This window comes from Paroedura picta, chromosome 7 (genome assembly GCF_049243985.1).
Source record: "Paroedura picta isolate Pp20150507F chromosome 7, Ppicta_v3.0, whole genome shotgun sequence".
Taxonomy (NCBI): domain Eukaryota; kingdom Metazoa; phylum Chordata; class Lepidosauria; order Squamata; family Gekkonidae; genus Paroedura; species Paroedura picta.
Window position 1 is genome coordinate 42,442,294 of NC_135375.1, and position 13,338 is coordinate 42,455,631.

Here is a 13,338-nt window from a genome sequence, read left to right on the forward strand (position 1 = left end):
AAGAGAGGAGTTACCAGTGCTGATGACATTTAGCATCTTCATAATTATTGAATTGATATATCTAGTTCCACAATTAACAGAAAGAGCAGAGGACTTTTGAAATGTCATAGTCTAGTGCAGTGGTGGTCTCTTAAAGCCAGATTTAATGTATCTTCCTTCCTCCCCTTTAGCTGGGCAAACAGAGATGGAATATGGAAAAACATGATATGCAAAGAACAAGCATATATGAAGGGCAAGCAATATATGCAACCTAAAATGCAGACATTTCAATGTCAGCAACCATGAGATTTTTGTTGTTGTTTTTTACAATGTTATGTTAGAACATTACTGCGTGTGCAAGACAAGGATACTCTGTCATGGGCTAAGTACATGGGGACATATTTAGCATGCTTCATGAACTGGTGTATCCAGTTCCACGACTGCCAGCCATTTTCACTGTTGGCAGCTAAGGAGGGGCAGGGGTCTTTAGAAATGGCACCAAACATGCTGCTCCCCGCAAAGCATCCTGCCTTTTTTTTTACAGTGTTATAATATGCACATGCACAAAAGAAGGAGGTTCTGACACTGACAAAGGAGGGGACCCCTTAAATAAATGTCCTTTGTGGAAGGGATACTGCAAAATCAGAGCATCAGCTGGGGATTCAACTGGCCAGGAAACAGCAGCAAAACTGAGGTGCGGAAAAGGTGAGGCTTGTGAACTGTGTAGGCCTCTGCTGTGGATTGCATTGACACTTCAACTCCTCTGATTCTCCTTTATACATATGAAATACAGGAGATTTTTTACTTTTGTAACTCTGTTTCAAACCCTTAAACTTGGGAGTCTAGATATTTGTAACTATAAAACAAAACAAAACAAACCCAGGATCTGGGAACACTGGCATGTATCCAAACATCTGCAAACTTTGCAGAGATTTTTCTGCTTCCTACTGTAAGCTGAGCCCCTCCCATTTTGTTCCTGGGATCAGTGGAGGTCTCCAGTGAGATGGGGAGAATAGGTGGAATCTACAGCCCACACTTCCACAAAGAGAACTGCATGGCTGGGTATGTGCCACTGTAGATGATGTATTCTATTAAGAGTCATACACTGTGATTCATAAATAAGCTTAGAATGTGTGGCTTTCTTATTTATAATATGTCTTAATAATGACAGTTTAAAATATACAAAAGATTGGCCACACAGAATACTATATTACAGCATAAAACATAGTAAAATCTATCAAAGCAAATATGGTACTTTTCAAGATGGAAATATGACAAGGCATAACATAGTCATGAAAAAAATTATTATCAATAACATTTACTTGAACAAATTGCCTCTTACTCTGCTTTGTTATTGCTGCTCATTTAGCAACACCGTATAGATAAAATTTCAGCTCTTAGTCTTGAATATCCAAGTGACTATACCTTGTCTATATTGTATGGTTAAGCAAGATACCATCTAAGCACGCAGGCAAAACCACGAGGGACGATGAATCTTTTAAAAAGTACCCCTCCAAACACTGAGAAGGCCTCGTCTGTCGGTTTGGGCCCAAGAAACTTAACAGAGAACTGAAATATAAGTTGTGCAAATAACAGTTTCAGCCATGGGAAAAGCAATAAAGGGAGAAAACTTTAGGACTGAATCACCATCATTATGTTCATGCCATGGAGTTGTGGGTTGCCAGTATCCTAGGAGAAAAATGAATAAGAAACAGCCTTGTCTATTTACAGGAAGTTCTTACCACAGAGTTCCTGGTCCCAGGGCTACCCAGAAGCCACAAAAGATAGCTCTAGGAATAACTGGAAATACCACAGTAAGAATGTCTGGTTTTACTATCGTGTTTCTGATGGTTCCTAGAGCTACCCTTTGTCACTTCTGGGAAGTTCTAGGAATTGCCAGGAAAGAACCTCTTGTAACTAGTCAAGGCCTTGTTTTACTTTTTAAGTTTTCTCCCACAGAAGTGGTGGTGGGCAACAGGACCAGGGGGCGGGTGAGTCCTTGGCTTGGCACCCCTATCACAAAGCCTGATATGCCTTCATAAATCAAGAGTCTTAAAGTTTACCAAATTCATGAATTCTATATTCCCATTGAAGCGCCTTTGATGCTTTCACACATCATAAAATGTATTTTCTAGTAGTCTATTGTCCTCAAAGTATTCAGCCTTGAGTAGTATATAAATGCTGCCAAAATCTTTATTTCTATGATCATAAATACTATCTCCACCTAGACATATGCTGTGGCATTTTTTTTTTGATGCTGCTTCTAGCAAATAGCTACATAATTTATAATGGCAGATTTCCCAAAGTTGCCTATGATCCAGTTCTCATCATCTAGCACTGTATATAACTTAGTAATGAACTCTTTCTAGAAAAACCTTGAGAAAAAATAGTTTTCCCTTAGTGTATTAAAACCTCAGACCTGCTTGGACTGACCTAGCAACTTTCTGCTTAGCTGCAGTCAGATGGTACCTTCATAAACATTTCTGTGAAAACCAAGTCCTCTAATAGCTGCAATTTGTAATTTGTAAACTAATGTCCTCCTAAAAACCATTTGTGATAAGGAAAACAGATTCTGGAGATTACAAATTTGGGCTTTTTATATGTAAGTATTTTCTTGACTCACAATTCTATAGTGCTTGAGCAAGTGCCTCAGTTCAAGCTTGCTGGGGGTAAAAATACCCTATCCACAAATGGTGTGTAGAGAAAAATTGATATCATGTTCCTAATATAGGTGAGTTTGTACTGGCAACGCCAACTTAATACATATCTCATGGCCTATTTGAATGCTTTCATATTAGCTTTTTTGTAAAGATCTAACTAATCTCAATGTGATAGGTGTAGGTAGAGTACTAAAATCACATTATAAATGGAGAAACATATCCCATTTTATTTAAGGGAAAGGTACATTGAATCATTAAATAAGATCCCATACCATCTGTGTTATTTCTAACAGTGACATCATGAAGGACAGACAATGCTACCCAGTAACAATATGCTGGGGTCTAGATAAGCTAAAATACATTTACATTAGAATTTTACTAGCATAAGTAGAGTAATTTGGGAGCTGCACACTCATAAAAGTGCGTAACTTCTCTTCTGTAAACACAAGTTTGTAAGTTGTCATGTATGCCTTTCCCCCTATTCAACTCTGGTGTAGCACCAAAAGACTTGCATACTGTGATGCCCTGGACAGATATGAAATGTGGGATAACTTCTCTCTCCAGAAGGTCAACCTTAATGATTGTATCAGATATACTTCTACAGTTATTATGAGATTTAAGTTGATTCTGATCTAAGTACTCCTCCTTAGTGATATGAATCCTCTTTTGAAAAAGAAAGCATCCAATTAGCTCTTGTAGGTTCTCAGAAATTGGTACATACTATCTACAAAATATATTCATTCCAGGTATACCATTCTACTTTTCTGACTAGGGCAAGATAATTTTGTTTTTCCACCAAATAAATTTATATTTATATAGTGAATATTTACTATTTACCAGAGCAGTGGTCTAGTAATGACTCTTCCTGGAAATGGCAGATGATGGTCATCTGGTCTATGATTTTACGGATGGTGAACATTGCTACGGGTCAGCTACTGAATGGTGCAGCCATAAAGTTAATAGCACTAAAGAGCTTTACATCTGAGTGTCTTGTAAGAACATTGTTTCTTTTAATGCACAGCCTTTTGAGATATATTTTATTTATAATTTATAGCCAATTTGAAGCACAAAGATTCCCCTCTATAACTTACAGAAATCAATATAAATATGTGTATTATAATCTAAACAGGCAGATAGTGAGCTAAATCTATATAAAACTTAAACTTAACAAATTAATCAGTAGTTTACACCAAGTGTACAAAATTGGTACTGTTGAAGTATATAGAAAAGCTCTGCCTCTAAACTATGGCTCATGTAACTCCAATATGAGCCTCCGGGGAGGGCGGTATAAAAGTATGATAAATAAATAAATAAATAAATAAATAAATAAATAAATAAATAAATAAATAAATAAATAAATAAATAAATAAATAAATAAATAAATAAATAAATAAATAAATAAATAAATAAATATGTGATTTAAAAAAAGAATTCACTGTTCCAGAGTCCAACTTCCAACATTCCAAGAACTTTCCATGCAACTACTCTATTTTTGCTGCTTGAAGCACATTCTAAAAACCTTTTAGATGTGAATTGCATCAAATACAGCTAAACACGGAAATTAGCATATGTGGCTAAAAACATTCATTGTATTAATTGATAATCCATTCATTAATCACCATTTTAAAATGAGGATTATTTAACTGAAGCTGTACTTTGTGAAAAGATGTTTTGTTCCGATGGCATTGTCATACACAATCTGTTTGCATCTCTGGAGTCAAACAATGTGTTCAGGCTTGTTTTCTAAATGACAAATTCTTATCCATCAAAGGAAACTAATATTTTGATTGTATGTTAGCAGCTGGGTATTTTATTTGAGTTCTGATGAAGAATCTGAAAGGTGACCGAGGTTGTTCTACTCTTGAAGAAGTCATCATTTGGAATATTAACACACATCATGATAATTGCATTACCACTATTGTGGTGCATCTGTTTCTCCTTCCATGGGAAACAGACATGAAACCTGAGAAACAGGATTCAAGAATAGTAAACATAGCAACAATTATTGTAAAACAATACTGTTTTCCCCATGAAGCATTTTGGCTCCTTTATTTTAGACATCTGTCACCCAAGAATGTTCAGTTCAGCAGGGCTTCTAGCCTTTTCACTATTCAAATAAATTCCTGTCATGAACTTAGCCTACTCTAGGGCTGATTTGCCCTTGCCACATCTATGTTTTACATATGCCATCATTATAACAATGAGATCACAGTGCTAACAGTATGCATAGTACTAAACAGGGAGCTTACAACTCCTACTAGTGGATCAAAAGATATCAAGATTTAATATTTGTCTGCAGCAGAACAGCTAGATTTGATTCCAGTAGCACCTTGGAGACTCACATGATTTTGGGGGGTATATAAGCGTTCAAGAGTCAATGCTCCCTTCGTCAGATTCCTTAGACTATGCTCAAAGCCAATCAAACTCTTAAAATCCACTCCTCTTCTTACAGGACAGTTTTTTGTAAATGATACCACAAGACAATATTTTTGTCAATTGCAAGACTGTTACTAGGATCTTAAAGAAACCTAAACTCCCCCCCCCCCAATACTTGGGAAAGTTCCCCAAGTATGTAGAATCTAGACTCCTTTACCGTGTCTGTGGATGGTCCCATTTTGCTGATCTGACACAGGACTACCATGTTCACTGCTGGAATGTGTAATTTAAAATATCAGGTTTCTGTACAGTTAAGAGCAAAAGATTATGATGGGTAAGTTACCTGCTAAGAATTACTGAACAGGAATCCCATGTGATCTTCTACAAAGTGTGTGATATCCACAATCAATCTATAAATATTATATCAGCAAAACACCCAAGAAAAACAGTTGTTTTAACATTTTACTTCCCAACTGTCTAATACCCATTGTTTGACTTTTGTTCTGCTTTCAGTAACAAGTCCCAGAACAGTAACTTTTCCATTTTATGTTTTACAGATATGTTTGGGATAGGAGCATGTAAAAACACATACAAAAAGCCTCCATTATTTTTCATGTTCAAGTAAAAAGTTGGTATTTCCTGATATTCCCAAATCCCAGTACTGGTATAGTATTTGGATTGGGTAAATATTCAGGAATGTTGATTTTCCCCCAGCCCCATTATAGTTTATGGGATTAAAGTGAATTGTCCCGATATGCTATAATGGAGAATTGATCTGGGGGTATTTGGGGCCCTGGGCAGCATGGCTGCGGATGCTTCTCATAAAAACAACTAACAAAGTTCGAAAAAGACTGGACGAGGGGGTCTAATTCTATGGGCCCTCAAAGAAGGTGCCCCAATCCTCCATTGTTTCCAAGGCATTTAAACTTTAGAGGGAACAGTCCAGAGAGCCAGTTTGGTGTAGTGGTTAGGAGTGCGGACTTCTAATCTGGCATGCCGGGTTCGATTCTCCGCTCCCCCACATGCAACCAGCTGGGTGACCTTGGGCTCGCCACGGCACTGATAAAACTGTTCTGACTGGGCAGTGATATCAGGGCTCTCTCAGCCTCACCCACCCCACAGGGTGTCTGTTGTGGGGAGAGGAATGGGAAGGCGACTGTAAGCCGCTTTGAGCCTCCTTCGGGTAGGGAAAAGCGGCATATAAGAACCAACTCTTCTTCTTCTTCTTCTTCTTCTTTAAAATGTAATACTTTTTGCAAGCCACAGCAGTGCCATGAGTGCATTCTGAAGGCATTTAAGAGTCGAAATCCCTTTAAATGTCTTCTCCAAGCTTTCACAACTGTGGCTATATGGTGGTCCAGTAAAGCCTGAATATTTTGGAATTTTAAGGCTCACTAATTTAGGATAGCCAAAAAATAACAAAATGTTTATCAGGCTGAACTAATACTCCAAAAATACCAATAAAGTGTTTCTCGGGTATTTTTTCAGCTTGGATTAACTGAATGCACTTCCCCTAGTTTGGACTGAGGAATACACTGCCATGGAAACAGAATATTGTCTGTAGGGGCCAAATGTGAAACATTCTTTGAGTTTCAGCCAATATCAATTGCTGATATCATAAGGGGAATAAGGCAGATTTGTGTGCTGCACTTTTGACAGGTGCTCAGGGCCATCAGAGAAGCATCTGAAAAATTCATTGTTGGTTGAGACTGTCAGTGTTTTCCTTCAAGAAGCAGAGTTCAAGCATTTTGAAAGAAATTCGGTATGGGACCCATGCTTAGGAAAACAATTCTTGATGATGTTCTTGATGATGTCCTTTGTACCTATTAACTGTCACTAACGAAAAGTGAGCTGTTGATAACTGAGTCCTATATTGTTATTATATGTGACCTACATGGAAGCAGTACAATCTTGGAAACTAAAGGATCTAGAGGCTGGATGGCCATCTGACAGAAAGGCTGATTCTGTGAAGATTCAAGGATGTGGCAGGGGTCATCTAGTCCAACCCCCTGCACTATGCAGCACATTCACAACCCTATCGCTCAGCCACTGTAACCTGCCACCAGAGCTGAAAATAAGTAATCAGGTTTAACACAATTATGTACAATTATAATATGGCTTTGTTTAGAATACTGTATGCTATTCTTATCTGCCCATCTCCAGAAGAATATGGTAGGGCTGTGAAAGATACAGAAAAGGAAGATGCTCATTAGGAAAGGCATATTTGTTACTGTGATCCTTGCGAACATTAATAAAGTCTTAATCAAACTCCATCTATGCTATTTTCAGCTCTGGTCCTAATAATTGTTTTAATTGGATTTGTATGTTTTCTATTTCTCTGACCTACTTGGAATAGCGATTCAGTGAATTTTTAACTGACCAAGATCTTCTTGAATACCTACAGCCAATTTTAGGGTTGCCAGCCTGTTTGTGGGGCCTGTGGATCACCCAGAATGACAGGCTATCTCCAGATTATAGAGTTCAATTCCCCTGGAGAAAATGACTGCATTATTATTATTATTATTTATTCAATCTGTAGCCCACCTTATTCTGAAGCTCAAGGTGGGTTACCTAAAAGCATACCCCATTAAAACCCCTCTCCTAAAGTCAACAGGCAAATCTGTCAGGCAATCTATGGCTGGGCAATGCTGGGAATCCAAGCCAGAGATTATTGGCAAGCTATGTCATCCCCATTAAGCGGATCCCCCCTCCCCCCGACCAAAGACCACCAGATCATCTGATGGAGGAGCAAGCACCACATGCAAGAAAGTTGTGAACGTGGCAGAGGCCTCAGGCCATCCAATGATCAGTATAGCCAGAGAATGCTTCCTCCCATGAGGCAACAGACACTTGTGGCCGAAGGCTGGGGAAGGAGAGAGAACAAGCTACCGAACTGCATACTCGATGGCAAGACTAGGCCCCTAATGTGTGGAATTAACTGCTGCAGGTTGCCCCTTTGGGCCAAAACACAGTGCTGCGTGAATACAGCAGTGGTGCTGGCTACCAGCAGGCTCCAGCATAGGATCACAAATGTCAATCCTGGCAGCCACCTGGGACAACATCAACAGAGCTGCAGGCTGAGCAGAGATGCATGCCGTACACAAATGTGGCTGAGGAGGCTCCCAACTTACCATGTTCTGCCATTCTGAAGTCACAATTGGAATCGCTCCACTCACTTGCCTCCCCACAAACAAGCTTTTGTTTCCTCTGCCATGTCAATTGCTCGTGGGCCAGATAAGAGCCCTGAACAGGTCAGTTCCAGCCCCCGGGCTTTATTGTTGACACCTTTGGTATATATGGTTCTCCCTGTGTTCATTTTATCCTCATAACAGCCCTATAAAGAATGTTAGGCCAAGAGAGTATGACTAGTTAATGTAAGCTTCATGGCTGAGTTGTATTCATTCCATTCCTACTTCCACAACACTCTGTTATTCCATGCCTGCTAATTTTCCATAGGACCCTTTGGTAAAGGACATTTGTCTACAGTTTCTTAAAAATACTTGCATGTAACAGCTATTAATCGTCTTATAAATATGCCTACTGATGTATACAAAGATGAATTGTCAACATAATTTTTTTGAAAGGATGGGGCTGGAGTGGGACCAGTCTTAGTTATTTATTATTATTTGTAGAATGCCCCTCTCCATAAGCAATGGTTAACAGCATAGCCTTATCAAGTACCATTACTCACTGGAAGCAAAAGTAACAGACTAGATTGAAATATATTAGTGATCCTGATCAATGCTACTATAGAGAGTGCAAATACGAACAGTGGCAGATTCCATTAGCACTCTCATTATTATTATTATTTTGTTAGTTTGCTTTATTGACCGCCACTCCCAGGCTAAACTGGCTCATGGCGGCTTGCAATAAAACCCCAATAAAATTCAGTAAAAATTGCAAATTATAAAATCCTCTGGCAGCACAATCCCATTCTACTCCTTCCCAACTCATCAGTCCAGAATGGGCCAAATAGCATCACCCCAGCATGCACTGCCAGCTGACCTCTGGGGCAAGGGGGGGCACCTTCTGCCCTAGGTGTTCAGGGTCCTGGGGAGGGACCCTAGATCTACCCAGATCTTATTGTTTATAACAAACTATGTAACGAGTTAATACTAACCTACCCAACTACTACAGTCTTCTTCAGATGCCCTGTTTTGGGTGCCCTTTGCTTTCTGAGATTAGGTGGGTCGCAACCCAGAAGAGGGCCTTCTGTGTTGTGGCACCAAAAACTCTGCAACTCTATCTTCAGGCAGATTCATCTGTTCGTTTTGTCTGCCATCTTCTGACAGAATCTTTTGGGTTTCATCTGGTGTTCTTTCAGTGATCTCTCCTTTCTGCCCTGTAGTTTTTTAAAAAATGTTTTGGATGTGTACATTATGTTGATTTTTAATAGTTATAAGATGAATTTTAATATGTATGCATTTAATCTGCAAACCACCTTGGTGGCAGAAAGGTGGAGTAAAAGTTTTGTAAATAAATACTTTTAAATGACATTTTTTAGAAGAAACAGAAAAGAAGGTTAGCAGAAAGGCAGTCTTGGCAAATCTACAATGTAGATACTATAAAAACAGGAACTTTAAGAATATTTTAAATGCTATAATCATAATGAGTTCAGTATGAAACGTTCAGTTTTCTAATTAGTATTTTTAATCTCTGACCGTCCCCCTTCCCAACTAAGAACAGGATCAAATAGTTCTCATGTATCAGCCTGTTTTTGAAAAGCCTTCTACATCTTTATTTAGTTCTAATGCCAAAATGACTAAGCTGCAGTGCATTGATAGTTCTTAGTGGTATGATAGTTACTATTTTTGGTAGCCGCTGAGTGTTTGCTAACTGAACATTAAAAATATGATATGCCATATGTTACAGTTTCTTTTTTGCTCACTCTACATCTTATGAAAATCCTCAGAAAAACAGACTTCTCAATGAGGAATAAAGACTGCAGATCACAATACTTGGTCTGAAGATGATCAAAGTCACAAATATCAGTTAATATGTCTGTAGCATTAAAGGAGGAATCAACTGTCTCTTATTTGTCCCTGTTCTCCATGTGATATGAAATTCACCCTATACTCCAAAATTCATTTATATTATCAGGATGATTACAATAACCATATATCTGTGTACCAGTTCAGACATACTAGGATTTAACTTGAGGCACTTAATATGGCTGGCATTGCTTGGAAATTCCCCACTCCTGACATGAATCCTGCCCTACTTCTTTTACAGTCCCACAAAGTTCACAGTCAGTCAGTCAGTCAGTCACCTTTTATTGGCATAAAATATGTATAAGACATATAAAAATCGGGTTTAAAATTTCAACAAAATAATAAAATAGGCCATGGGGTTACATAACCAAACAGATCTTAAAATGATTAAATAAACTATAAAAGATAAAATACAAGGTAGGCAGCATATTATAAAAGCATCTTAGTTAAAACTCTGGCAACTAAAATGGTTACCTCTGGGTCTTTGTCAGAGAGCAGAAATTGCAAGGTGATAGATTTACTTACAGAAGGCTTGTTTCCCAGCAAAGCAACAAAGCTGTCATCCCGACACTGCTCATATAAGGTCTAACAAAATGTGTGAGACAGAGTCAGGGCAGCCAGAACCACACGGACAGAGTCTCGCATGGTATGGGATACGGTGGAATCTTCCCTCTAAGACCTTTGAGGGGAAAGCATTCATTCGTGCCAGGAGAAAAGCTCTTCTCAGGGGTGGGACATCAAGAAGATGCAAATATGTAGGCATAATGTTTCTCTGCATAGTGATGCCAAGGAATGCTGGTGAGCAGACTCGAGGCTGGGTAGGTATGAGTTCCTGCTGCTCATGGTCTAATATTCTCTGTTTAATAATCCAGAAGATACATTTTTCTTCCAGAGGTAGTAGGGAGTTCAGATCGATGCCAATGGAGACTAATTTTTGTTCAATAGCCTGGAACCATCGAAATTTAAGAGGGTCACTTTTTAGAGAAGTTAAAAGGCTGCCAGTTTCTATTCTAAAAAATAGTCTGACCCCAAATTTAAAAGTAGCTATCCAGGCCCTTGTCTCTACCCTAATTTGGCCAAATTCTGCGCAAATGGCATGGTAGGAGACACAATTGGGAACCCCTGCAATTTGCCTATAGAAAGCAGATTGAATACCCTCAGTAGATTTGTTAAAGGCAGGAACCCATAAGGGGCATCCAAACAGGAGCTGGGACATTACTTTGGCATTAAAATTTTTAATTGCTGCAAGAATAAATTGGTTACCTTTTGCAGTGAAAAAGAACTGTTTTATCAAGGAAGATGAGGATTTGGCCAGATTGATAGCTTGTTGGCAGTGGGAACGCCATTTCTGGTCATATTGGAAGGTAACACCTAGATACTTAAATGTTTTGACTTGTTCTATTGAATTGCCTCCAATAGACTAAGTCATTGCATGCCAGCTCTTAGAGAAAACCAAAACTTTTGTTTTACCATAGTTAATTACTAACTTATTATCTTGGCAATATTGGTAAAAGGTGGATAAATATCGTTGTAAGCCAACCCTTGTATATGAGAGTATTGTAGTATCGTCGGCATACAACAACAAAGGAATATGCTGGGAACCAAGTTTTGGGGGATGACCATTAATAGGTTCCAGTTTTTGCGCTAAATCATTAATGAATAAATTAAACAACAAGGGGGCCAGAATACAGCCTTGCTTAACTCCAATGGTCATTGAGATCTTAGAGGTTAAGTCTCCCTTTGAAGAATACCGGACTTGACAGGAGGTGGACACAAAGTTTTTGGATGAGAAACACAAGTCTCGGTTCCATACCCATTAATCGCAATTTATTCCAGAGTATATCCCTATCTATCTTATCAAAGGCACTTTTAAGGTCTATAAAAGCTGTGTATAGCCTCTTACCATTTTGGGACGTATATTTCTCAGCCAGGCATGAGAGAGTTAAACAATGATCTATAGTAGATTTACCCTGCAAGAAACCAATCTGTTCAGGACCTATAATTCTTTGAGAGCGAGCCCAATAAGTTAGGCGCCGTTCAAGATGTTTTGCATAAATCTTACCTATAATAATTGATAATAAACTAATAGGTCTAAAATTATTAGGGTCGTTATGGTCACCATTTTTAAACATGGGAACAATGATTGAATTCAACCAAGAACTTGGGACAATCCCATGTAAGTCAATTAAGGTAAATAAGTTGGCCAAAGTGGAGCCCACCATTTAGGGTTGTTTTTTTTGGAAGTTCAGCTGATAGGATGCCCTATCTTAAGGCTCAGAATTAGTTCCTCTACTTCGTCAGGCAAAACTGGGGACCATCTAGGGACATTAGTTGGGATGGAGTCATCCAGCAGATTTTCTGGAGCTGCTGGGACATTAAATAGAGCAGAAAAATGATCAACCCAAACTTGGGGGGCAATAATAAGTTCTGAATTACCAGTCTTCCCACTCAAGGGTCCTCTTATAGCTGATCAGAATGCTTTGGAATTTTTGGATTTAACAATATCAAATAGGCAGGCCCAATTATTGTGAGAATAAAGCCGTTTTTTTCTCTCGGATTAGATAATTATACTGCTTTTTTTGTTCAAAGTAACTGTGGATAATAGTCAGATCCTCTGACGATTGGGCCTGTCTAAATAGCTCTCTCAGTTTTTTTTTTGAGATATGACATTCTTGGTCAAACCAGGAGGAATTGCTGCCTTTGTTACGGACTGGTTGTGCTTTAAGGCCGCAAAGGTCAACTATCTGAGAATACAGCTCTACAGCAGTCATAGGTGAGCTTGAGTTAATTAAAGTCTTCTGAAGTTCTGTCATTCTTTCAGATTCCAAAAGAGATGTAATCTCTTCATCTTAGCGGACCATCTAATCCGTTTCAAACAAGATTCAGTGGGAGCTGCTGGTAGAGATACACTGGGACTGTAAACATCTATCCCAGTATGATCCCAGTTTAGAGTCAGTAGAAGGTGGTCACTCTCAGTACGTGACTCTATAGAGAAAGAAGAAATATTTTGGAAGCAGTTAAAAGTGCATAAGCCGTAATCAATCACACTCTGTCCTCGAGGGGACGTGAATGTGAAATCTGCAAATGTGGGAAACTTGCTTTGACCATTTACCCACAAAGTTCACATGTAGCATGATGTTGGGTCACTCATGATATGATCTAGGCATGGTACTGAGGACAGGAATGGGTACTCTATGACCTGCACCATACAGGGACTGAGTTTGGAAATTTCCTTTTCCACCTGAGTGACAAGTATATGATCGGTTACACAGACATTGTCTCACAGAAATCAGCAGATGAGGAATTTTGTCAAGTACACTTCCCCGCCTGCA

At 38.8% G+C, this 13,338-nt stretch overlaps 1 protein-coding gene and 1 long non-coding RNA gene across 7 annotated transcripts in view; one reads left to right on the plus strand and one right to left on the minus strand.

Annotated features, from left to right (window-relative positions):
• The window catches only part of LOC143842450 (uncharacterized), a 32,735-nt gene extending 32,032 nt beyond the window's left edge, over positions 1–703 (plus strand). The window contains exon 3 of the long non-coding RNA XR_013233124.1: positions 524–703. This is a non-coding gene — a long non-coding RNA (uncharacterized LOC143842450). The remainder of the gene's footprint in view (positions 1–523) is intronic.
• ARB2A (ARB2 cotranscriptional regulator A) overlaps positions 1–13,338 on the minus strand; it is a 269,563-nt gene that overhangs the window by 13,884 nt on the left and 242,341 nt on the right. The window contains exon 11 of one of the 6 annotated variants that reach the window (XM_077347631.1): positions 703–12,991. The exons of the other annotated variants lie outside the window; for them this stretch is intronic. Within the exon in view, the coding sequence (XP_077203746.1) occupies positions 12,816–12,991 (176 nt within the window). The 3' untranslated portion in view covers positions 703–12,815. Of the gene's footprint in view, positions 1–702; positions 12,992–13,338 lie in introns of those variants that run through there. 6 annotated transcript variants of the gene reach the window in all.